This window comes from Paralichthys olivaceus, chromosome 12 (genome assembly GCF_024713975.1).
Source record: "Paralichthys olivaceus isolate ysfri-2021 chromosome 12, ASM2471397v2, whole genome shotgun sequence".
NCBI lineage: Eukaryota > Metazoa > Chordata > Actinopteri > Pleuronectiformes > Paralichthyidae > Paralichthys > Paralichthys olivaceus.
Window position 1 is genome coordinate 1,171,238 of NC_091104.1, and position 25,056 is coordinate 1,196,293.

Consider the following 25,056-nt stretch of genomic DNA (forward strand, 5'->3'; position numbering starts at 1 on the left):
CCTCTGATGCTAACCTCCTGTCCCATCCACTCAGGACCAATTTTATCAAAGATGTGACCATGGTGAATTTTTAGGATCATGTGCAGCGGGGGTTCATCATCTCCCGGATGCTTCCGGAGCACTCTATGGGCACTATCAATAGTTGGCTCTTCCTCCAACTCCAGAACTTTCAATAAGCCCACTGCAAATTCCCTAGGAATCTGTCCAAGCTCTGTCCCCTCTTTCAAACAGGTAATCGCTAGATTTTGTCGCTTTGACCATCCTTCCAGGTCTGGGCATTTTCCGTGAAGTCAATCCGCTAGTCCAGACCTGCACCTCAAGATCTGCAACAATGTTTGTTGAGTATTATGCTGACTGCTCCAAGCCATCCAATATTTCGGCTTCTGACTCTACTTGGGCGTAATATTATATCGGTTTCTGTTTTCCGAGCGGCCATTTCAGCACTCAAAGTAACCTCAACATCCCTAAGCCTTTCATCTATCTTGTCACAAACATCAGCTTTCATGGTGTGCAACTCTGAGCATAGATATGCTATTGCGGCTAACACAACATTTTCATTCAGGCCATGTGTGATCGCCTAACTTGCCTCTCTGACAGGTAAGCATGGCTATAAGATGTGACATCCTCTGCCCTTAACCCTCAACAAGATTAAGGAAAAACTACCAAAAGTGTCACAGCCTCTCTGTGCCCTCCAGTATTTTTCCCCTTTTCTCTTGTTTGTCTTCCCTTAATAGGTGTGTGCCGTTCCCCTGATGACTCAGCGAGTCATTTAACAGGGAAAATAATGTAGAAACCTCAGAGAGAGCCACATGTGAGGGATCCCTCTCCCAGGACGGGCAGAAGGACAATAGATGCCACGTGTAATGGAGAACGTCAGAAAAATAAGAGTAATTACAGCATTGGTTAGAGTAAATAGTTTGTAACATGATGGAAAGGTAAATGAATTGAGGAATTATTGTCAGTAATGATAGAGTATCTGAGTAGACATATTGTATATCAAACAGTCTTGTTGTAATCATAGTCCACGATCAGCTGCCACCACGGTCAGGATACACCATTATAGTCAAATCAAATCAAATCAAATTTTATTTGTATAGCCCAAATTCACAAAACACATTTTGCCTCAGGGCTTTACAATCTGTACAGGGAGTGACACCCTCTGTCCTTAGACCCTCGGTTCGAGTGAGGAAAAACTTGCCCACAAAAAAACCCTTTTAACAGGGAAAAGAAGGTGGAAGAAACCTCAGGGAGAACCACAGAGGAGGGATCCCTCTCCCAGGATGGACAGACGTGTAATGGATGTCACGTGTACAGAACAACGCAACAGAAACATATTGTACAGTCCAGAATTAGGTAATTCCTGGTGTGACTTTTTTAACCGGTTTTCAAATCAATACAAATTAAGCATTAAACCAGACTATAATCTAGCAATATTTGGTTGTTCAGATAACACAAGGGCCCTTCCCTCTTATCAAAAGCAGGCTCTGAAGACAGGCATGGTTGCAGCTAAAAAATTTATATTGTTAAATTGGAAGACCCCATTATGAATTCTGGGATACACTCCCAAATAAAATGCCTGACATGAAGGTAGAGATAGAAGTGTCATTGGGGAAGATGATATTAAGTTTGGAGCTGATGGAATGAGACAAATTCATTATCTATGTAAAGATCACAGATACAGCGCGGACCCTTCTCCCTCCAGTCCCAAAACACTTGATGCTAGGGGAGTGTGAACTGATACTTTTGGCAAACCAACATTTTGTTTTATTTGGTTCACAATTTTTAGGGAGTTTCTAAGAATGAAATTAAGACTGATTAAATTGTAAGAAAGTTGTGCTCTAGAAAAAAGTAGTAGCCTATTGGTAGGGAGGTTTTTGAAACTGACATAGATTATATTTTTAGCCAAAGTGGACAGGCAGCAGGCCAGTCATCAACAGGGAAGCCCTGTTGCCAGAAAGTGAGACCCCTCACATTTGCAGCCCAGTAATAATGAATAAATACAGGAAGACCGAGGCCATCCCTGTTAACATCTTTCTGTAAATGGAAATTCAATTTCAGTAAAAGTTTGGGATTTATGGGAATCTCAAGGCCAAGATAATGACAGTGATAACTAGTTTAAAATTAGTAACAATTTAGTAAAAATGTACTAAGTGTTGTGGCTAGAACTTTAGTTATTACATTCTGATCATAATTTAGAAGAGCCATATGTCTGTAATCCGCAGGATCTGTCTGCTCCCTACCATTCGTTACACTTTTTTTGTTTCTTTGGACCCTAGCGCAGAGACAGGTACACAAGGCGATGGCCTGAGTGGAAAGTTAAACCAGTGTTTTATTGTTTCATCAAGGTGGCACGAGGATGTGGTGAGGTAGTGGAGAGCAACGCTTGTCCACTGAATCCAGTCCATTGGGAAGGAAGGCAGGCAAACCGGAGAGTGGATCCTGTATACATGAGGAGAGGTCAATAACTCTAATTACACTGTTTAGAGAGCAAAGAAGGAGTACTACCACTATGGTATCGAGGACAAACTGGCGATGACTAGGAGCACAACTAGGGTAGATATCCCTGCAGTAATCAATGGATGAGCTGCAGGTGATGTCATCAGGGAGATGGTGCGCACCTGTGTAGGGATGACAGACAAGTGAAGGAGGAAAAACACTGGGGGGCACGGAGGAGCCCCGTCAATGGGCGCCTCCAGGCGGATGGTTGGTGTAGACGTCCAGGGTGGTGTCCAGGATGAGCTGTCGGGAGATCTAGGAGCGTTTCTCAGGGCCACTCGCAGTCCACCAGGTATTGAAACTCTCCTGTTTGGCCCACTCGGTCTGCTCGGTAAAATCGATGGGAGAAGAAGGCACACAATGTAATTTGCCATCATCTGGAGAGTGTTGGGAGAGGATGGCCCCCACGACGGTGTCCAAAGCATCAGCTTCAACAACGAACTGAAGGGAGGGGTCTGGGTGGGTGAGAACTGGAGCAGTAGACAACCGAGTCTTAAGTTTTGAGAATGCTTTGTCAGAATCAGGAGACCATGTGAAAGGAACTGTGGTTGAGGTGAGTCTGGTGAGCGGTATGGCTACCTTATTGTAGTCCCTGATGCAGCTGCAGTAGAAGTTAGCGAATCCTAGGAAGCGTTTAAGATGTTTCCGGGTCTCAGGGATGGGCCACTCCATCAACGCCTGCTGCTTGGTGGGGTTGGCTCTAATCTGTCCCTTCTCGACAATGAAGCCCAGAAAAGGGACAGATTGGGTGTGGAATACACATTTCTCAACCTTAACAAACAGTCTGTTCTCTAGAAGTCTCTGGAGCATTAACCTGACATGCTGCCTACACTTTGCTTACTTCTGGAGAAATTGATGATTTCATCTAGATATACAAACACAAATTGGTTAAGCAGGTCTCTAAGAACATTGTTAACTAAGTTTTGGAAAACTGCGGGAGCATTAGTGAGGCCAAACAGCATCACCCAGTACTCCAGTGCCCAAGGGGGGTGTTGAAAGCCATCTTCCACTCGTTGCCCTTGTTAACGCGGACCAGGTGATAGTTATTGTGGAGGTCTAATTTAGAGAAGATGGAAGCCTCATGAAGTTGATGAAAAGCTGAATCTATTAGGGGCAGTGTATACTTGTTTTTAACCATAATATTATTAAGGGCTCAAAAGTCTATACAGGGTCGCAGGGAGCCATCTTTCTTTTCAACAAAAAATAATCCAGCTTCTACCATGGATGAAGATGGTTTAATGAGTCCTCCAGACAGCCCTTCCTGAATGTATTGTTCCATAGTCTCTTTTTCAGGTTTTGACAGGTTGTGCAGTCTGCTGGAGGGAAGCGTGTAAGCGGGAAGGAGTTTGATAGTGCAATCATAAGGTTGTTGAGGGGGTAAATTAAGGGCATTTTCTTTACTAAAAACCTTCCCAAGGTCATGATAATGATAGACAGGAATCTGACGACGGCCTGGCCGATCTAAGGCAGTTAGAGTAACAATGTTACCTACTACACTGCCACATCTCCAGTCAATGTTGGGATTGTGAAGTTGCAGCCAGGGTTGACCTAGAACCAAGGGTGAGTGAGGAGTAGGAATAACTACATATTGGATGGACTCTTGGTGGTTGCTGGAAGTGAGCAGGGTATTAGGAGTGGTTTGGTGGGTGATTCTAGCCAGGTGTCTGCCATCTAAGGCGTTTACCTCTATGGGTTCAGGAAGAGGAGTGAGAGGGATGTTGCCCTGAGAACCTAGATAAGAGTCCATGAAGTTCTCATCAGAGGGATGGATAATGCGATTATCCAAACGGATGGCTAAAGAAAGTAATCCATTTTAGGATTCTGTGTCATTTTTTACAGCTAATTCATCTTTAATAATATCGGTGAGACCTTGAGCGATTACACTAGACTAAAGCGAGCCAGGATGCAGTACTCGACAGTGTAGTTGGAAGTGGAGCATGTACCCTTTTGGAGTGAAAGTAAGCGACTGGCTGCCTCCTTGCCCCTAACAGGGTGGTCAAAGACTTTCTTCATCTCCACTTCTGGTGAGGTAGTGGATAGCAACATGTTTGTCCACTGAATCCAGTCCACAGGAAAGGAAGTCAGGTGAATCGGAGAGTGGATCCTGTAGACATGAGGAGAAGAACTGTTAGCAACTGTGGTGACAAAACACAGGAAATAACTCTAATTACACTGTTTAGAGCAGCCAAGAATGAGTACTACCACTATGGTATCAAGGACGAACTGCCAATGACTGGGATCACAACCAGGGTAGATATCCCTGCAGTAATCAGTGGATGAGCTGCAGGTGAGGTGGTGAGCCGTCCCTGGCCGCACTTCACCCAAGTGTCCATCAAGTAGATGGTGTGTACCTGCAGAGGGAAGACAGACAAATGAAGGGAGGGGCTGTGACAGGGAGTTTCATGGAAGACCTTGTAAAACTCACAGCCAAAGCCATCTGGACTGGCTGCTTTTCCAGAGGGGAAAGCTTTAATAGCATCTGAAAGATCTGCCTCTGAGATTGGGGTGTCAGTATCATCTCTTGAAGTGTCATCTCATTGGGGGATATTTAGGTTAACAAAAAAGTTACAGAAGTCCGCTTCAGAAGCCTCTGCTTTGCTAGCATATAGTTCCTTATAAAATTCCATGAAAAAGGCATTTATGTCCTTTGGGTTAGTTATCAAATTACCTGATTTAGATTTACCTTTATGTATGGCTTGATTAACCTGTGCACCTCTGAGTTGTTTTGCTAGTAGTTTCTCTGGTTTATCTTCTAGTTCAAAATGTTTGAGCTTTACTAAAAGGCGGTTGACCCAGTAACGCAGTCCATAGCGACTTGGGTTGGGAACCAGAGGGTGGCCAGTTCAAGTCCAGCATGGACGGAAGTTGGAGAGGTGCCCTTGAGCAAGGTGAGGTAGTGAGCCATCCCTGGCTTCACCCAAACCCCCCAAATGCTCCCCAGTCGCCTTCATGGCTGCCCACTGTTCCGTGTGTGGATCGTGTTCCGTGTGTGCACCGTTCACACAGATGGGTTAAATACAGAGATCAAATTTCCCCATGTTTGCATGTTGCATGCTGTGTGTGGGACCAAAAATAGGAATCTTAATCTTACTAAGGATAGTGTTATAGTCATATTTTAGTTTTAGAATTGTATTATATTCTGTAGGAGGGAAGATCTGTTAGCCTCTTCAAGAAGTGGAAGCATTTTTTCAAGATCTGCAAGGCGATTGTTAAGTTCACGAATCAAAAGAAATAATGTGACACCTCATTGCGACCTTAAAGGCCATAGCCCCAAATTGATCGCACACACATTCTACTGTCAATCCTGAACAAGACTCTGAGATAAATAAACGTCTTAGCTGGAGGCCGCAGTTGGTGTATTTGCTGATCAGTGTATTTTCTAAAGAGTTGCTAAAGATTGTTGCTGTGTTGATAAACACATCAGCTGTTGCTACATATCCTTCACTCACCATCTCCTCTAAAATGAAAAGCATACAGAAAGGGAAAACAAACAAAGTGCACAAGATTTGGGGCTGGTGCTCTCTTTGCAATGGAAGTAAAAACAGTCTGTATTTCTGCCATGCTTATAGAGCGGGTTAAACATGGTTTACTTAAACTATGTAGTAGCTACTTAATGCCAAAGTATCCAGCCGTGGTAACCTGTTGTAATCTACCTGTGAGGGACAGTGGTGCTTTGAGGTAAATACTAATGTGAGGATGTATGATTGGGTAAATATTTGAAAGTTAAAATTAAGTTTACCTTTTAACAATTTCAATGCACCTTAATAACTGAACACATTTTACACTTGCTTTTCCTCTTCCTTTCTTTTTCTCTTATATCCCACTTTAATTTATCTTTCACTTTCATAAGACTTACCTAATTTTCTCTGATTCACTTCCCACTGCCTATTCTCCTTTCTTTCCTATTACACCAACTTCAGATGGAATTCACATATCTGATTGACTGAATTTCATCGTTTCAGATGATTTACAATGCAAGCAATTGGTATGAGACTTTCCTGAGCTGCTAAACCAGTGCCACGAAGGCTACTAAAGCTGCCCAAGTTGAAATGTAAAATGCTTCTTCAAAATTTGACAATTCTCAATTGGGTCCAGATAGGATGGCTTCTGGGTCCTGCTCCAGATCGCAGTCTGCCTAACAGTGGCCACTGGTTAAGAGAGAGAGGAAAATAAATATGCAGTCATTTTTTAATCTGCTGATCTGTGAGTGTAACTTGTGTTGATAGCGAATTTATCAGGTGCACTGACAGTAGCTGTAAGCTAACAAAAAATGGGGCACAGAGTTCCACAGAGTGATTATGATACATCCGTTTGGGAACAAGAGTGTCTGAGCCAAACCTGTCACTAAAAAACATAAATATTAACCTCAATCAGTGTCAAGGGTGCTTAATCCCATGGGGACCATGTTTGTGCAAAATTACATTGTAATCTATCCAGTAGTTGTCTACAAATTTTAGTTTCTGAACAATCAACAATGCCAATAGAGAATGTAACTTGTATTTTCATTTTCCTGCTGCAAGTTCCTTTTTCTTTAATTTATTGTGAGCAGTGTGAGTTCGTGTTTTAAAAAAAATAATAATTAGTGTTGCATGCATTTTGAAGTCATTAGCCTGACACTCATCTGCTGTTAGCAGATTTGGACCAGATTGATGGCCCCTCCAGTATGGACAAAATAAAGTTCAACCAATTACAGCACTTACATCGTCTTTTTTTTTTTTTAATCATTCTCCTTCAAAACTGATCCTATTACATGCTGCCATGTTGTTTTACTCACATAACACAAATTCATAACTTTGATATTATAGGGTATTATTATAAAAATAATTATATCCTTAAAATCTGCTCAAAGTTAAATGGAAATATCAACATTTCCATATTATTATGTATAATTAATAATAGTTCCTAAAGAAGAAAAACAAAAGTCTTCCCCCTTCTGCATGCTGAAGTGTCCTCGGGCAAAATACTGAACCCTCTTTAATAGAGAAAGTGCTGCACATAGATGCACTGTATGAATGTTTGTGAATGGGTGAATGGCAATAATTGTACTGTGAAAAGATGTGCAAACGTGTGCTATATAAATACAGACCATTTACAGATGCCCACCTTTTCTCTGGCCATGGGACTACGTCCAGGTTTTTTCTCTCCCACCCGGGTAATCATTGTTTGAATTTGTTGTGAATTTTGTGTTGACATTCCTCCAGAATTCTGACATTTAAAACATGAAGGGAGGAAGAAGTGTCTTTCCCACAAGCAACAGAGGGAACTTGTCAAATAACATCCTGTTAAAGAAAGATGCAGTGTGTGTGTGTGTGTGTGCAAACGGTCCTCACTTTCTGTGGGCTGTTTCAGGGTTAAGACTATGTTTTAGGGTTCAGGTTAGAATTGGGTTGAGATTAGGGTTGGGGCGAGGACTAGGATAGAAGTAAAAATGTGTGTGTGTGTGTGTGTGTGTGTGTGTGTGTGTGTGTGTGTGTTGTATGAGAAGATCAGTTAAACAGAATGAAAGGATCACTGGTTTTGGAGAGTGTGGCCGGGGGTCTCTGCACTGGTCTCTCCAGTTAATCAGCAGCCCTGGGCCCTCCATAATCACAATGGAGGAGTGTCAGCTTTTACACACTGCTGCTAAAGAAAGGGATTAGAAAGTCACACAGACTGATAAATACAGGGTGGGAGAGAGAAGAGGAGAGGGTGGGGTGCAGGTGGGGGGCCACTCTATGGTCAGGGAATAGCATAAGACATGAGAATTGGATCCAGACTTTAGCCGCAGTTTTCCTTTCACACATGCACAACGCAGCAGGAGGTCATCCGCTCAGATGCATTCACAACAACAAATTCTTCACAGGATTCAGGCAAACTCTCTTGACATCTTTGTCGGTGTCTTCTATTTGTATGGAACTGGTTTTTAATGCAGAGATATTTGTTGTCTTTTTGTTGTTTTTACATCTGTCACTTGTTAGAAGCATCACACATACACCTCCTCTGGAGAAACTACAGAGGATCTCCAGAGTTCAGTGCATGTCTAAATACAGCTTTACTTTACACATTTCACTATTGTTAAAACTTCTACACTGCCTTCTCAGGGTCCTCTGAACCCCCATATTCATTGTGTCTATGGGTTGTTGTCATTTGATTTATTGTTATTGACTATGCAACACTAAACTAAAATATTAGGCAACAAGGTTAATTGAAAAGGGCAACAAACTAGATCCTAAATGAATACTGTGTCTTGTAAGGGTGCAGTGTCAGTGCCTTATTATTTAAGGCAGAGTTATTGAGCCCACAGGAAGTGTATCAATAAGAAACTTATTTTAAGAATGAGGGTGATGTTAGTTTTGCCAATAAAGTCAAAGCTAGGACCAAGAACCTAGTGAACCTGCATTCTTTTCATTTAATTTATTTATTTTAATTCTCTGTTGAACTCTTTTTCATTTCTTTCTAAATTATTCTGTCTTGTATTTGTCATGATTCCTCTTATATCTTATGTAAAGGATTTGGTATTGCATTTCTGTTGAAATGTCCACAGTTACTCAGATAGAAGGAAATTGTGCGGTGGCAGCCATGATTTAGACTGATTGTGACAGACTTGAGTTACTTTTATTATCTCTGTCTTATTTTAGACTAAACAGGTTTAGACTTGAGATCTGATTAAGTTGATTCTGTATTGGAGTATTATTCATGTTCAGCTTAATTCATGAACAGGCCACTCTGCCCTGAAAAAAAGCATAATACATATTGAACCTTAAAGGCCTATCACATCACATAAGGTACAAAGTCCACTGAAATACACTGACAGGAGGGAAAGTCATTTGCTGCAAGTTTTTGTATGTGTGTTTTACTTTATGGATCAGGATCAGAAAATATTTTATGTTTTATTCTCACACTATTTGCCTCATTTTCAGCCTATTGTTTCCCCCCTGTGAGCTTTCATGTCTTGAATCATCTCTGTCTCCCAGTGTTCATCAATATGATTATCAGATCATACCTTCCTAAATAAGCTGACACCAAAAAAAACCCAACAACAACATTTACTGTAGAGACTGCAGCTGGATAACAATGCATGTGTATCTTAAAACTGAGCATGGCACCACCTTCCGCCCTTTACACACCAGGCACAATTTCCATAATTGCTGTAATGAATACTCCAGCTCTGGAACATAACCCATTATTTTTGTATTTTCATAGATCATGTTAAATCTCTTTCAAGTGAATGTGACACTTCTGTGCAAAATTAATGTGATATTTAGGATTTTTGGATTAAATAATCTGCAAAATAACAAGGAAATAATAGCAAAAGCGACATATTGCAGACCTTGAAATTTGCACTTTAATTCACTTTATCTTTATTTGCTCAACAAGAAAATTTTAAAAAGCAATTTTGCAGTATTTACATTTATGTGTTTATCTCTTATTAAAAGATCACCCAGCTGGATGCATTCTGATTTATTTTTTGTTGTTTTGGTGTCTGTTGTGTCCCTACATTGTCAAAACTCAACAGTCAAATACCTTAAATACCAAAAAATGGCTTTGTTTCTCACTGATGAACATGAAAACATATCTACTCATCGCCCTCACACACATGCCCATAACTCCACTGGGCATTTGGTATACAACAGTGACATCTTCAGTTGGAATGATGGAAGTCTGCAAACAGCGCAGAAGATGGAGCCGTGGAACAATAGAAAAGAAGCAGCTCAGTGTCTGTCGTAGGAGACGCTGGTAATTAGTGCCATTTACAGAGAGAGGAAAAGGCTGTGTGACTCTGCTCAGAGTGCATTCATTAAGGTTTACTCAGTGTTGTTCCACGTTTACTGACTGACAGTAAGAGATGTTCAAGCTTCCTGACATAGAAGAGCAGCTGAGTGACTTGATGCTTTTGTATACGTCCATGAGAATGAATGGGGCTGTAATTGAGAGCATTTAACGACATCAGCCAGGGAATTCTCTGGTGTAGGGAGATCTAATCTTACTTCCCTGCAGAGCTTGGTATTTGTTAAGCATTTATACTATTTTTGGCACTAACTGAAATGTGTTCATAGTGGCAAATTTACAGCATGCCTGATTTATGTTTTCTTCAATCAAATATTTATTGATTAAAATTATAATTTTGCCAACATTTTGACAGGCTGGATCGAAAGTTATGTTTCACATTTCTTTATGGGTGTTTAGACATTTCTGTTTTAATTAATTAGCAATAATTTATTGGATAATCATTCTCTATCTGAAAATATTCACAGGTCACTTGAATCTACTACAGAAAATCAACTTTAAGTCATTATAATATTTTTTACTCCATCCCCAAACCATTCCTCTCATTCCAACATACCCCCCATTGTATGATTTTTGTGTGTTCTGATTTCATTGATTTAGGACTCAAAGTATGTCGCTCTGCTGACGGGGAAAGAGAGAATTCTACCGTAACAATTCTGGTGTAGTTTGGGTCTGTTCGCAGACTAGAATCTGTGCATATCCGAATAATGTATTTGTATTTGGGTTGAATACTGAGCAGTTTTTTTCCCTTACAGAAATACATACATTACATGCATGCTCAAGTAGAACAGCCACAGCAAAAACACAGATGTATTGGGGAATTGGGTGGGTGACCATATATATAGAAAATTTAGACTATTTCTACAGAAAGGTCAGAGGTAAGTGAGTAAAATACAGGATTTGAACAAAGATTCCTCAGCATCTTAAATGATGCTCATTTTGATACAAATGTAGTGCATAATGTTGCTCAGCTGCCCTGCCTGGGAATCTGCACTGGAAGCTCTTTATTTGAACCACTCATATCTGAACATAACAAGTAATTCTTATATTTGGGATTGTTGGGGACATTTTATTTACAACTGGAATCATCCTGCAGTGTGACCTCAAAGGTACTTCCTAAAAAAAATAGTCCACCATTTAAAAAAAAACAAATTACAAAACTAGATAATAAGAAATCATCCTTTTTCTGCTTTCTGTTTTGTCTCTGACATAAAAACCTGATAAAATACTTTTTCCAAATGTTTTACTTTGATTTTTTATTATTATTTAATATGTAAATTAGTATTGTTTTAAGATTGTATCACTTTGGCATAAGTCAAAATCAAGGAAATCATAAAGATTCAGGGTTTTCATTTAAGTAAGAAGGGAAATTCAACACTTAACATACCACCTAATTTAAAGCACTTGTATTGTTGATCAGCATCAACAATAAGACTAAAAAAAGACACAATACACCCCTCGCATGATACTTGAAACTGGCGTGTGAGATGTCATTAACATATATTAGCATATAAAGTAATTGGCACAGATGCCAAGGAAGCAGCCCAAACAGATTAATTGTCATCGAGCAGTCGTGGTGACATAGTTAAAAATGAGCTCCTTTTAAGGCACCAATTATCAGAGAATTTCCAAAGTAACCTTTTTTCATCAGCGATTCCTCTCCCCACTGTTGTCGCTTCACACAGGCACAGAGAGACACACGTACACAGTAGAAGACGGACAAGCAATATGCATAGTATCAGCATCCTAAATGTATAAATATTGTAAATAGCTGTCTGTCGTCTTTCAAGTTGTGCCTTTGAAATCAGGCCGCGCTGCATCCTGCTCTGAAAATGAGCACATGTGCCTTTGTTTTGCCCGAGATGAGAACAAATGGAAAATTCTCACACACACTCATTGTGAGAATACGTAATGAATTTTCCCAGATAGAAATAAGAATGCCTCTGCTGGGTCTTCCATATGCTGTTTTCTTCTTTTTCTCCTCATTTCTTATGAACACATTTTAATGCTCTCTGAGCCCTGGCTTAGGCAGGTGTGTGTATGTGCATGGATTCATGCTTGTGCATGTGTGCGTGTGTGTGCGTGTGTGTGTGCATGTGCGTGTGTGTGTGTAAATGTTATAATCAATCCGCCTCTGAACCTGTGCATGTTTGACAAAACATAATCTCCTTCCTTCTCCATCACTTTGTCTCTTCTCTGATTTGAAATGTCCTCAACCTTTCAATGTGTATTTATTGCAGCAGTCAGTCCTGAGCCAGGCCAACAGTTTGGTCTGTGGAAGGTTCAGGAAAGCCACATGTCATAAGCATCAAGGAGTCAAGAGATGATGCTGGCTGTTTGTATTGGCCATCTACCTTTCCCATAAGGAGACAAACAGTGTGACACTATCACAGAGTGTAATTGTTTGTAGTCACACACACAGCTGAATGAAGCTGCTTCTCTAAATATTGCTGATAATTGGTTGCATGGGTTTTGTTATGGTGCCTATAAAAATACAACAAATATACCATTTCGTAGAGCAGAAATGGCTCTTTAATCCCAATTACTGTGTGACTTTTAACATCTTAATGTCCGTATGACTATGTGACAAATGTTTGTCTTAGTTTGAGCTGTTTACCTATTTGTACGAAGCTTGTTTCACGACATACAAAATACACACACAAGTTAAAATGGCTGCAGCCTCCCTGTTGGAGTAGTTTGGGATGACTCTTAATGTGGCTTAAGCTCCACATAAATGCACAAAAACTAAGGGGGAGTGAAGTGGGTAGGGTTAGGGTTTGAGACAGGGCCAGAGGCCTCACATGAAAACGTCAAAGGTGAAGGACTTCTCAAATCAGAACATCTCAAATATGATGCTGTTGTCCATGTTGTTGTTTGATTTGATTTGCCAGATCTCAGTAGTTACTTTTATTTCACAGCTTCTTCCTCTGAGCCACAAAGCTCCATGTACAGAAACTATAGAGTCATCAGTGAGCAAAACTGTTGCACTCGCTGGTATGTTCCTTCATCACCATCAACATACACTGTTTTGACTTGGTCCCACATACACCAATCCAACATCCTCCTGGCCCAGATATGCACTACAGCACTAAAGGTCATCTTCATTACAAGGAGCATGTGTATAGTCTGTAAAGCACTTAAGCTGAATTGATCCTTTTTTATTCCCCATAACATGAGTCATCTTGTGATCACTCCATGACTTCAGTTTCTATCTTTTTATTCATTGAAGTTGTTTGTTACCAACCACCAAGGAGGTTATGTTGTCACCTGCATTTGTTTGTATGTTTGCTATTAACATGACAACATAAAAACTACTAGATTGATCACCACAACTTGCATGGAAGGATGTAGTATAGGTCAGGAACGAACTCCCTTAATTTTGGTGTGGATTTGGATCAGAGGGTGGATCCAGTATTTTTTTTTTCTTTAACACATACATTTATGGAGTTAATGGTAGTTTAAGAAAATGAGTTTCTCTACATTAAATTTCCTCTTCATTTAATTCAAGTGTGATTGCTTAGATACCCAGACAACACTTTCAATAATAACTTTCAAAGATGTCTATCAGCACTTGGTAGATATGGATGGTTGGAATATATAACATACACACACACACACAAACACACATAAACACGCACATATACAAACACGGATTTGGCCGTGGCAGAACATCGAAGAGAAAGAAACAACAGTGGTAACAAAAAGGAGTCAGAGAGGCACAAGTGCTGAAACAAGAGTTAGTTTGGATTTCCAGTACTGACGGGAGTGTGTGTGTGTGTGTGTGTGTGTGTGTGTGCATGAGTGCATGTTCCCATGTGTGTTTATATTTCTTAATGACTTTCTAATTCAGGGCCAGCAGGAACCTGCCTTTATCTCTATTAGTTTAGTAGCCTGGCAAACAAAGAGAGTCTGTGGCCGTGGCACTGAGCCAGAGGAAGACTCAGCCGTAAAAGCACTTGTCCATCTGTGTCTCCTCCTCCGCCTCCTCCTCCATATTCTCCCCCACTCGTATTCCTGCTCTCTGGGTGTGAAACGCTCTCCTCCTCTCTGTTAGTATAAGAAAAAAAAGTCCTGATTCCAGTCCACATACTTAATCTAGAGGTATTGATTGTTCCACTCAATGATCAAGAAATGTAGCGTGGATTGGGGGATTGATTTTGTGGGTCCATAAAATCAGCAAATGTTGCCTTGCTGAAAGTCTAGCAATTAATCCATGTATTAAAAAAAGATATTAAGGCATGACGTTCCATGAGATATTGGGTACATCCAAATGCACAAGAAGTAACCAAATAGTAAAATATAATTAAAAGCACAAGTTAGGGGAAATGAGAAAGGATGAAGGCTCCTGTAAATGATACAACACTAAAGATGAAATCCTAATGCAAAAACAGATTTGTAGTAATTTTATAGAAGGGGTAAATTGCAAATCCCTCAATACACTGATACCTAAAGTCAAATTAGTTTTATTAAGATCAATAAAAAGACCCAATGTAACAGCAAGTGTTTCTCTACAATCACAAAAAGTGCATGAATCTTAATCTTAATCTTAATGAAGCCCCCCCTAGGGGTCAGTGTGCAAGTCCCTACTCTCAGAGCCACATGTGAGGGATCCCTCATGGACGGACAAAGTGCAATAGCTGCCATGTGTAGCTGAACAAATCAACAAAGTTACAATATTTGTATACAGTATATGTGTAAACATGACCCTTTTATTCTCAGCTGACCCTAGGGCAGCTCTGTATATATGAGAGAGATGACAGTGCCAGCTCTGACACCGTAAATGTGTAGATTTCTTCTGCGCCACCAACACTGCCATGTAGAGATGGAAATTTTATACACAAGCTTTAAACATCATTCTTTACATTTGACAATAATTCATAAATAACTCAGGAACAACAAACACCAGCTCACAAATTGTCCTTACTGTTAAAACAGAGGATTAAGTCACAGAACTTCAATAACCAGCATACATATATTTCAAGATTACTTATGATAATCTATACAATATTATGACTTCCTATTATTTTCTCTTCTGTTGTGCTAATCCATTTAAAACTGTTAGCATGTGCAGCTCTTACTTCATGGTGACACAGGCATATTCTGGTGAACAAAAATGCCAGAATGTGACTGGAACAGAAATATAGAAGGAGTGAATTGTTCAGTCCTTGAACACTCATCACAAGTTAAAACTTGTAATGCAGTAGACTGCATAGTATAAAACATAATACAAATGAGAAGCCCTTTACTCTACCTTTACCTTTACATTAATGCGTATGTGCACATTATTTTACCTGTTTTTCCCTATCCATTTGTCTGGCTATACCAGGGGTCTCAAACTCAATTTACCTGGGGGCCGCTGGAGGTGGAGTCTGGGTGAGGCTGGGCCGCACCAAGTACTCCACAAAAGAGGGTTTCAGCCCCCCCCCCCCCGTGCCCCTGTGCTCAACAAAAAAATATTCCGTCTCCCACTTTTCCTGAAATTGTCTGTGCTCGTCGCCAACCTTTCTCTTCTCTGCAGGTTTTGAGAAAGACATGACTGGGGCTGGGTGACAGGATATATTTTCCTTCGACTTGGTGTCGCTCCGGAATCACGTTTCAATCAAGTGACTAACGCTGCTAATTCGCTTTGGCTAACTTTACAACAAACACCACTGGAAGCTCTCAGGGCAAGCACGGCCCGCGCTAGACTCAACAAAAAGGTGCGTTTGAGAAAAACGCGCGGGCCCACACTAACAGTAAACTTTGATGTCAAGTAGGGGGCCACAAAATATTGTCCAGCAGGCTGCAATTGGCCCCGCAGGCCGCGAGTTTAAGACCCCTGGGCTATAATATCATGGATTTTTTTTTGAACAGGCACATATACCGCCTGTTTGCTGGGGCATCTCAGTGCAACAGTGGGGCTCACTGATGTGTTTTTAATAGTTGCTGGACCACTGTGGAGCTTTGTGCTTCACAGGAATAACACATATCAGACTTTGGATACACAACACTTGTTGGATGGCATAAATTGATTTTCATTAGATTTGTTGACAGTAAGAAATAAGTAAGGCATTTCAAGCAGGCCTGGTGCCACAAGGGGCCCTCTGTTTAAGCTTTATGTACATCTGTAGAAAAACAGCCAAAAAGACAAAATTATTAGCCAAAATGCATGTGATTGTTTCTTGGCTGAACAATGAAAAGCAATGCTGTTGTTTAAGAATCCTGGACATCCTCAGTTTCTCAGGTGTACATTGTGTCAGGTGCATGCGACATGAAAAAAAAGATAAAAAGCTGAAATAACAAGGCCAACTTGTCTAGTCAGTTTCATTTAACAAACCAACGTAGCCCTTGGATATTCAGATATGTTTCCCTCAGCTATAACACTCCACAGCTCCTTACACTGGGGGGAGGCAACCTGTTCTCGACCTCACCCTACATCTGCCACTCTCTGTAGACTGTGTGGTGGCCAAAATTATCCCATGTGACTGTGGGGACAGGGCCCCACCCCCACTAACATTTAAGTTAGATTAAATTGTAAGACAGAGTATAAATGCTCAATGTTCCACTAACTTTAGGAAGGTCAGCTAAATATTACCCATCTCTGCTTCCAAGGTAGAAGTTGGTGGTTGAGTAATGCCATAGGATTCTAGCTATAACTGTATTGTTTTTACATTTATGAGTTTGCGTATGAGCGTGTGTTTGTGTCTGCAAACCCCAACATTCAAATTCGACCTGAAATGACATAATTTACTCTTTTAGCCTATATGTACTGTGATATTCTCCTCTGGAGCCATGTTCACATACCTTTAAGCTATTAGACATGGTTTCTATTAAGGTTTGAGTAAGACATTTGCAAAATACTAAGTGAGTAACAGTGTCTCAGAAAAGGAAGAAAGATAAAGACGCCTGTAAGAACAACATTTTCCTCCTTTTAGAATGTCAAATATTGAATAATTTCAGTTCTAAATTAAAAATGTGCATTATGGCCATATCATTTTGAAGCAGCAAATTGTTCTTGTATTGAAATGCATTTCAGTTTCATCTAAATGAATGTGAATGTAATTTTCCCTTTCTGATAGATACATACAGCTGGTGCTTAAAAAGCTTTTAAATCTAACTATAGCCTGTTAAAGGATGAGTGTGTGGCTGGATAAAAGAGGATTAAAATGTATATCCTATCATATTTATCAGCACAAACCCAATCTGTAATTACAGTGAATCCATAAAACGTGCTGATCAACAGCCACAAACATGGACTAAAGTTAAATGCACATACATATTTCAAAAGTAGCACATAAGAGTCCAAGATAAAGTCTGACTTAGCTCATTGTACACAGCTTTTTTCATAATTAACTTTAGCCACCAGCCACCAATTATATCAGACCAGGTAAAGCTTTGATTTTAAGCATCATTAATTTAATTTTGTTCACTTGTTTACTGTTGTGAAGCTGTTGACATCACCATATCAAGCTGTTATGACAATTTGCAAGCAATTGCAATATAATATAGTGATAATTCTCTTTGGCTTTGTCACTGCAGAATGACTGACACTTCTCACAATACACATTTTAAGTATAAAATATGATTATTCTCTCCTCTCTCTCTCTCTCTCACACACACACACACACACACACACACAAACCAGCAGAAGGTTGCTTTGCTGTTCTCCACATGCTCGTGTCTCACCCATCCAGCCCCCCCATGTCCTCCTCCTCCTTCACCACCTCACCTACCCCCGGTGTTGGCAAAGGCATCTGTGTGTGTGTGTGTGTGTGTGTGTGTGTGTGTGTGTGTGTGTGTGTGTGTGTCAGGCTGGCTGCTGCGTGGTGAGCATGCCCTCTGTCATTCATGCAGAGCAGCCCTGTCCAACTGTCACTTCCTGACAGGCCGATAATCAATCTCTTTATTAACTGCTCTGCTGCAGACCACCGCAACAGAGGGGAGGAGAGTGGAGGGGGAGGTGAATAGAAAGGAAGGAGGAAGGGGAAAAGAGATGAGCAGAACTCGGGCTGCAGTTTGGAAGTTTTTGTTTTGTTTCGTTAAGGAAATTGATCGAATTTTACAACGATTGTAGTTTTTATTTTGAAAGGCTATACTATACAATACAATCTTTGAAAGATGAGTCCCCTGATGACTGTAATTACAACACTCAAGATCAAGATCAACAAGATCTGACTTTACATGTTCAACTTCCTTCTTCCTGCTAGTGGCTAACTTGATGATTGGCAGTATTCATTGACTCTGATATTGTGTGCATGTAAGCCTATTTCTGCTGGGTAGAGAGTGATGTATTTGTTTCACTGAGATCATTTAGAGTTCTCAACCTTTCAAAAAATACCAATTTAAGAAGTCTTGCACCAAGACTGACCTCCTCCGCATCATGATCTATTTCCATGTTTATTATAAAAAAGAATCTCTCTCTGATTAGCTCCTCCACACATAGCCAGAAGGCGATTTGATGACTTTACAAGATTACTTTTCCTCTAAAGTAACAATTAAGTGAAAATCTCCACAATAATACAAACAGATCACTTCATTAGGTACTGTCCATCTGCTTATACATGCATTTATCTGAGGAAAGTGTATAAGATCCTGCCGGTAAAAGCCAGGAACTTTGTTCACAACAAACAGAATTGAGGAAATATCTGATCTCAGTGACTTCAACTATGACAAGATTGTTGGTGTCAGATCTTCTGGGATTATCATATAACAATCTCTAAAGTTTTCACTCATAACAGAGCCTGAAACAAACAGCCTCCAATGAGCAGCAGTCCTGTGTTGATTAGAGACGTCAGAGGAGAAGGCTGGTTGGAGCAGACAGATGCTACAGCAATGCAGATAACCACTCTTTATAACTGTGGTGAGCAGAAAAGCATCTCAGAATCAACATGTCCAAACCAATGTGGTGGTTTTACAACATCAGAGACCATGTCAGGTCCCACTCATGTCAGCCAAGAACAGAAATGTGAGGCTGAAGTGACACAGACTCACCAACACTGGATATATTGTTATGGACGTTTTCTGGAAGCTGGTGAAAGGAGAACTCAGGCAGCAGCTGATGTCTTATGCAGAAGTCTTTAATGTAGACTTGATGCATCAAGGAGACCAGAGGTCTGAAGATGTCTCCCACAGCATCCCCATATACAGTATCTTCCTCTACTTGCGTAACCCATTCAGCACATCCATGAATGTCACAGTCACTCCCTATGTTACATGTAGGTGTTCACATCCTATTGGATAGTTAAATCTAAATATGCATTCCTAAATCACTTTGTGTCCTTACGTCTTGCCACTGGTGAAATACGCAAACTGAGTTAGATATGAAAGTCCCTAAACATAGACACTACAATGTACTGTACTGTTAGTTGGTCCTTTATCTATAACCTGACCTTTGGTCCAACTTGGAGAGAGAAGGGAGTGTGGAACAGGCACTATTCTCCTGTAAAGATATAGTGTAATATACATTATACATAATATATATATATATACTGTATATATATATATAAAGCATATACAGTAATGTGTGAGGATGGTCAAAAATTCCTCAACATATATCAACATAACAACAACATATATGTGTGTGTGCGTGTACTTTATTTTCTTCTTCTTTTCACGCAAGAAATACCCCTGTATTTCCATCAATCTGAATTTTTTGCTCTGGAGCCTTCTTCAGAATTATACCTTATTATTAGTGAATCCTCCTCAAACAGTTCTAAGTATACTGTCACTTTTAATTGTCTGTGTGCTGGATGTTGTTTTTGTAAACAGTCTGTGGTGCAGAGAGAAGAAAACTTTGTGATTGTCCTACCTAGTTGATCTGCAATGAAGATTTTATAATATTATAATATAATCTTTATAATATCTTTTACAAAATAAAACTGAACTTTATTAGTCTTCACATATATAAGTTTGAAAGATTGACTTTATCTGTGTTATTTTTTAATAACATTGCATGGCAACTATTTCAGAGATCTGCAAAGCAATCAACACAATCTTCAGACCCAAGTTCACAACTTTTTAAATAAAAGCTCTGTGTAGAGCAAGGAAGAAGCAGTTTAGGGGAGAGAGGCAGAGGCTGTAGCGGTATTAGGCCAGCAAGAGGATACTGTCAGCAGGGCCTATCCTTAGCTACTCAGAGCAAACAGCGACTGGTGGGGCCGTTGCTCTATTTGCTTTTGAGGCCTTCGGGCATTAGATGCAGTTTAGTCATGGTATGTTGACATAATGTTGAGCATAAGAAAGAAATGGTGAACTGGCTACAAGTTCACAACATCATAGCAAATATTACGTAATGTCTAGACAGTGCTTGAGAGAAGTGCTGGTTTCAATAAAAATGAAACTGAGGAGAGTCAAATAGGGTTAAATTGTTGTTTTAGTGTCTGTTAGATGACAAAAATATGACTGACTCCTTCTAAAGATTATCAATGTGTTAATTCTGTTGAAGACTTTTATGGCTGTGTTCTTGTTTGCAATCAACAGGATGAGTTTCTGATGGAGACTCATATAAGGCTTCAGGCAGAGATCACTCAGTGTTGCCTCACCAATGTCAGGCACTGCGGCCTTACCACGGACACCTCTGAGAAGTCTTCTTCTGACGGACCAGCTGACGGCACGACAACAGTCTGAGATCACTCACATAGCACACAGAGGAGGGAAAATGGCAAAGCTTGTACAGATCATCTCAGACACCAATCATGGATTCAGTCACACAGACGGCATGTCCCAGTGTCCCCAACCCAAACAACTGACTTCCGGATATATGATTCTATCTCAAAAAATGATAATCATAAAATTCCAAATCCAGGTAATAAAGGCAGCCTAACGAAACACAGGCCTCCCTGCTGCTTCCCACCTAATGTTCCCACCGAGCTGCTCGTCGCTTTCCATAAAGCAATTTTGCAAGCCCTCCTCAAACATGAATCACCTAGAAAAGAAGAGACCCCCCACACCACCAACATCACCTCCACCCTCCCCTTCTGACAACACTCACACCGTGTGTGTGTGTGTGTGTGTGTGTGTGTGTGTGTGTGTGACTGTGTGTGTGTGTGTGTGTAAGTGGATGTAGCTTGAACTGAGCTAAGTTTCAGATAAGCGTATAAACAGTGCTTCAGTGAACAGAAATGTTGAGGTGTCTTTCTGGAGCTGTGCTTGGCTGTGTAAACTCAGACCTACACACACACTGGGTGATTCCTACTCAGATGGTTTGCAGTTATTATCAGTGTTTTTAGTGATTAACATTCTCCATTTAGGAAAAATGACCCCTCTTCATTTTTGATTTTCCTCAGAAGAACCCAACTGAATTACACTGACATGTTCTTTATACGTTTCTTTGATTTGATTCTGGATATCTGAAGATGCAGATAATTTATCAGCTCTAGGATAAATGTGAAATAACTTTCATGGAATGTAAATTATTTCCTCAAAATTGTACATATGACCTCATGTGGTATCTATCTAATGATTTTTGAACATTTAGGCACCATTATCTGTTGTTCCAACACATGTCTGTCAATATTGATGTGCAGTGACACAAATTAAAGTGGAAAATTAGCACTGAATGTAATATCCATGTTTTTTCCCATGGAATATACTGAAACTCAGAGGCTCACAGTGTAGAACAGTCCAAATACTTCTGGCCTTGACTATACCAGTGTTGATGGGAGTATGCAGTTATTTCTCAAAAAATTTATACATTTTATTGCTGCTCTTATGAATATTTAAAAGAATGTATTGACAATGTGCCCAATATGCATGTACAATATTTAAGGGATTGGTTTTGATGACAAATTTACTGCGGGTTCTCTGGATGTAAAAACCTTGTAGCGTGGGGGTGGCCAGTGTTGTGCCAGTTCATACTTAAAAAGAACTAGCTCAAAGTTCAGTTCATACAGATGAAAATGAACTAGTTCACATTGATTTGTTCCATTTTGGGGGGGAGCGTTATGATTTAGGTGACACTCTTACGATCACGTAACCATTTAGCTCCGGTCACTTTAACACTGAGTCTTGCTGTTCACGTCTTATGTTGTACAACATGTTGACTAGTCATTTTTTCATGATGTTTAAATGCAGTCTCATAAACTCTGGAATCAAACAAACACAAAGTAAACTGCATGTACTGATCAGGTCCTGATAACCGATTAGCGTTTATTAGTTAAAATGAGAGCAGGTCAGAGTGGAGTAGGACACAGAATCAGAGTGAAACTCTGTATTTTCACTGTTTTCCACTGTTCTTCAACAAAGTCACTTACCGGCCGCTTCACGTGAATGCTCCTCACATCTCACTGTGTGTGTAAGTGGGGGCGGAGCCCAGGGCCTGTGTGTGTGTGTCTGTCATTTTAACTCGCTCCTGGTATGTAATTTTTTTTAAAGTTTTTATGTTTATGCACAACACAAGGCAGCTGTGGATCAGGGGGTAGAGTGGATCATCTTCTAAACCAAAGGTCGGATGTTTGATACCAGTCTTCCCTATTCTGCATGCCAAAGTGTCCTTGGGCAAGTTACTAAACCACATGCTCTGTATGAATGGGTGTGTGAATGGTTGAATGGCAAAAATAACTGTTAAGTACCTTGAGAGGTAATTAGAACTAGAAAAAGCTGCTATATAAATACAGACCATTTAATAATGTTAATGTTTGTGGTGAAAGCATAACTTGATAAATGATTGTAACGTTTTGCTTGGAACTTTTTCATGTTTTATGACTTTTCTTTATCAAATATGTATTTGTCTTTTCAAAACTCTTTCACATGGTGTATGTAGGTAGACAGTGTTGTGTAATAAGTGCGGATCTGTTCCTTCTGCTACAGTGGGGAGGCTGCAGGCCGTCAAACTAAATTGTGTGCCGGTAAAGCAGACTTACCGTATGTGTTGTGATCTGCTGTGATGTCAGTTTTATCAATCTCAGGACTAAGACGTTCACAAACAGCCCGCACCCCACCCACCGATCGCCACACCGCTGCTGACAGATCCAGTGATTGACAAATGAGATCAGATGGATGGATTTAGCAGAGGAGACCTCTGCTTCTCTCTGAGGGATCTGAAATTCACACCCATACGTGTTTGTGTGTGTGTGTGTGTGTGTGTGTGTGTGTGTGTGTGTGTGTGTGTGTGTGAAAGCAGACTGAAAGCAGCATGTGTCCACCAAATTGTCTCAACCTCCTCACCCCCAAACTAACCTGATGTTTCAGGCTCCTTTTCTTCATCTACCTCCTCCTCAACCTCCTCCATCATTACTCATGTGGGCATGGCATCCTCCCAATCTCCCTCTGCTCCAGCCAAAGTGGCACCAGGACTGGTTTCAAACCCAAACCTGTGCCCAACCATTGGACCCACCCTCCTTCCCTGAGGCCTGGGTGATATGAACCCAGTCCAGTCCTGATGGCACAGGCAAAAGAGGCAGATGCCCGGACAGTGGGAGTAGTTCAGTTTCCATGGCAGAACTGGCACTACATTATCATAGTTAGGAAGGAGTGAGGATAAGACATGAATATCAGCATGGCGCACACAAACACACAATGCAGAATAAAGCTACCTGCACTTCAGTTGGAACTGAAATATTTACAAATTCACTGTAGATTAACTGTGATCACTCATTTCTACTTTTCAGAATAAAGATTTCTGTTGAGTGACTCACAGTCATGATATATTTAGAAGTGTATCCTGTGTATGATGAATAAATGTTATAAAAGACAAACAAGTTATTTTGTTACAATCTATGTAAAACCTACTGTGGGAATTCTTAACGTGTGGACTTGCATACATCCAGATGCTTAATGCGGTGAAACAACATTATAATTGTTTTTTAAAAAACACACTAAAGACAAAAGGATTTGGAGAAATTGACCAAAATGACCAAAGGATAAAATGAACAATTCAAATCGTTCAGATTTTAGACATTGAAACTAAAAATACAGACTCTGCTGCTGAAATATGCAGTGTGTTGTCTCCACCTTTGTTACTCTGGGCATGATTAGGTGAAGTTTTCCCGAGCACTGATGTAAAGAATAGGTCAGCGATGGTTGTAATCACTCATCACAGTCTGACATTATGGCTGAGCAATTAAGCAGCACTGTTGTGTACGTTACTAATGAACAATGGTTGAAGCATGTCCCAATGCTCCCATCTATCACCCACAAACAACTTTTCCAAGCTTACACCACACACACACACACACACACACACACACACACACACACACAAACACACACACACGCACCACTGGCTCCCTAAAACATGAGCATCCACCTCACACACACATGCGCTTCCTGCTGTTGCTGGGCTGCTGGAGGTGTTTCCACTGGTTTGATGAGTTTCTGGCCGACGATCTCAGCCTCCCTGCTGAATGTGTGGCTGCCTCCCCCCCTCCTCTTGATCATCATCTTTCCCTCTTGTCAACACAATCCCTCCATCCATCCGTCCTGAGGCCTGGGCCCGACGGGGCCCATCCACCCCTTGCAGCGTCCTCTGGGTGCTCTCTGCATCTCCTCTGGTCCTCCTGTCACTGCACACACCAACATTTGTCTCTGGACACCAGTGAGGACCTTTGATTTATTACATTAGTTTTCTGTACTCAGCTCAGTCCTTGTTTCAGATGAACTTTTATTACTGACAAACTTTAACCATAACCAAAAAAACTTAATCCTTGACCCAAACCTTATGTTTGTTAAGGTGACAACAGTCAAAGTGAGTCAGGCTCACTTTATGTTACATGGGGAGCTTAAACAGTGTTATGACCAAAAGTAGCTGGACCTTTTTGTACAGCAACATTTATCAAGAAGCTAAAGGGTTCCTGCAGACCCTTGTTCGCCTGTCTT

At 40.5% G+C, this 25,056-nt stretch overlaps 1 protein-coding gene across 1 annotated transcript in view; it reads left to right on the plus strand.

Moving 5' to 3' along the window:
- The window catches only part of LOC109639547 (protein phosphatase 1 regulatory subunit 37), a 67,603-nt gene extending 45,956 nt beyond the window's left edge, over nucleotides 1-21,647 (plus strand). Inside the window, exon 12 of the mRNA XM_069535698.1 lies at nucleotides 20,722-21,647. Coding sequence (XP_069391799.1) covers nucleotides 20,722-20,868 — 147 coding nt within the window. The 3' untranslated portion in view covers nucleotides 20,869-21,647. The remainder of the gene's footprint in view (nucleotides 1-20,721) is intronic.
- The last annotated feature ends 3,409 nt before the right edge of the window (nucleotides 21,648-25,056 follow it).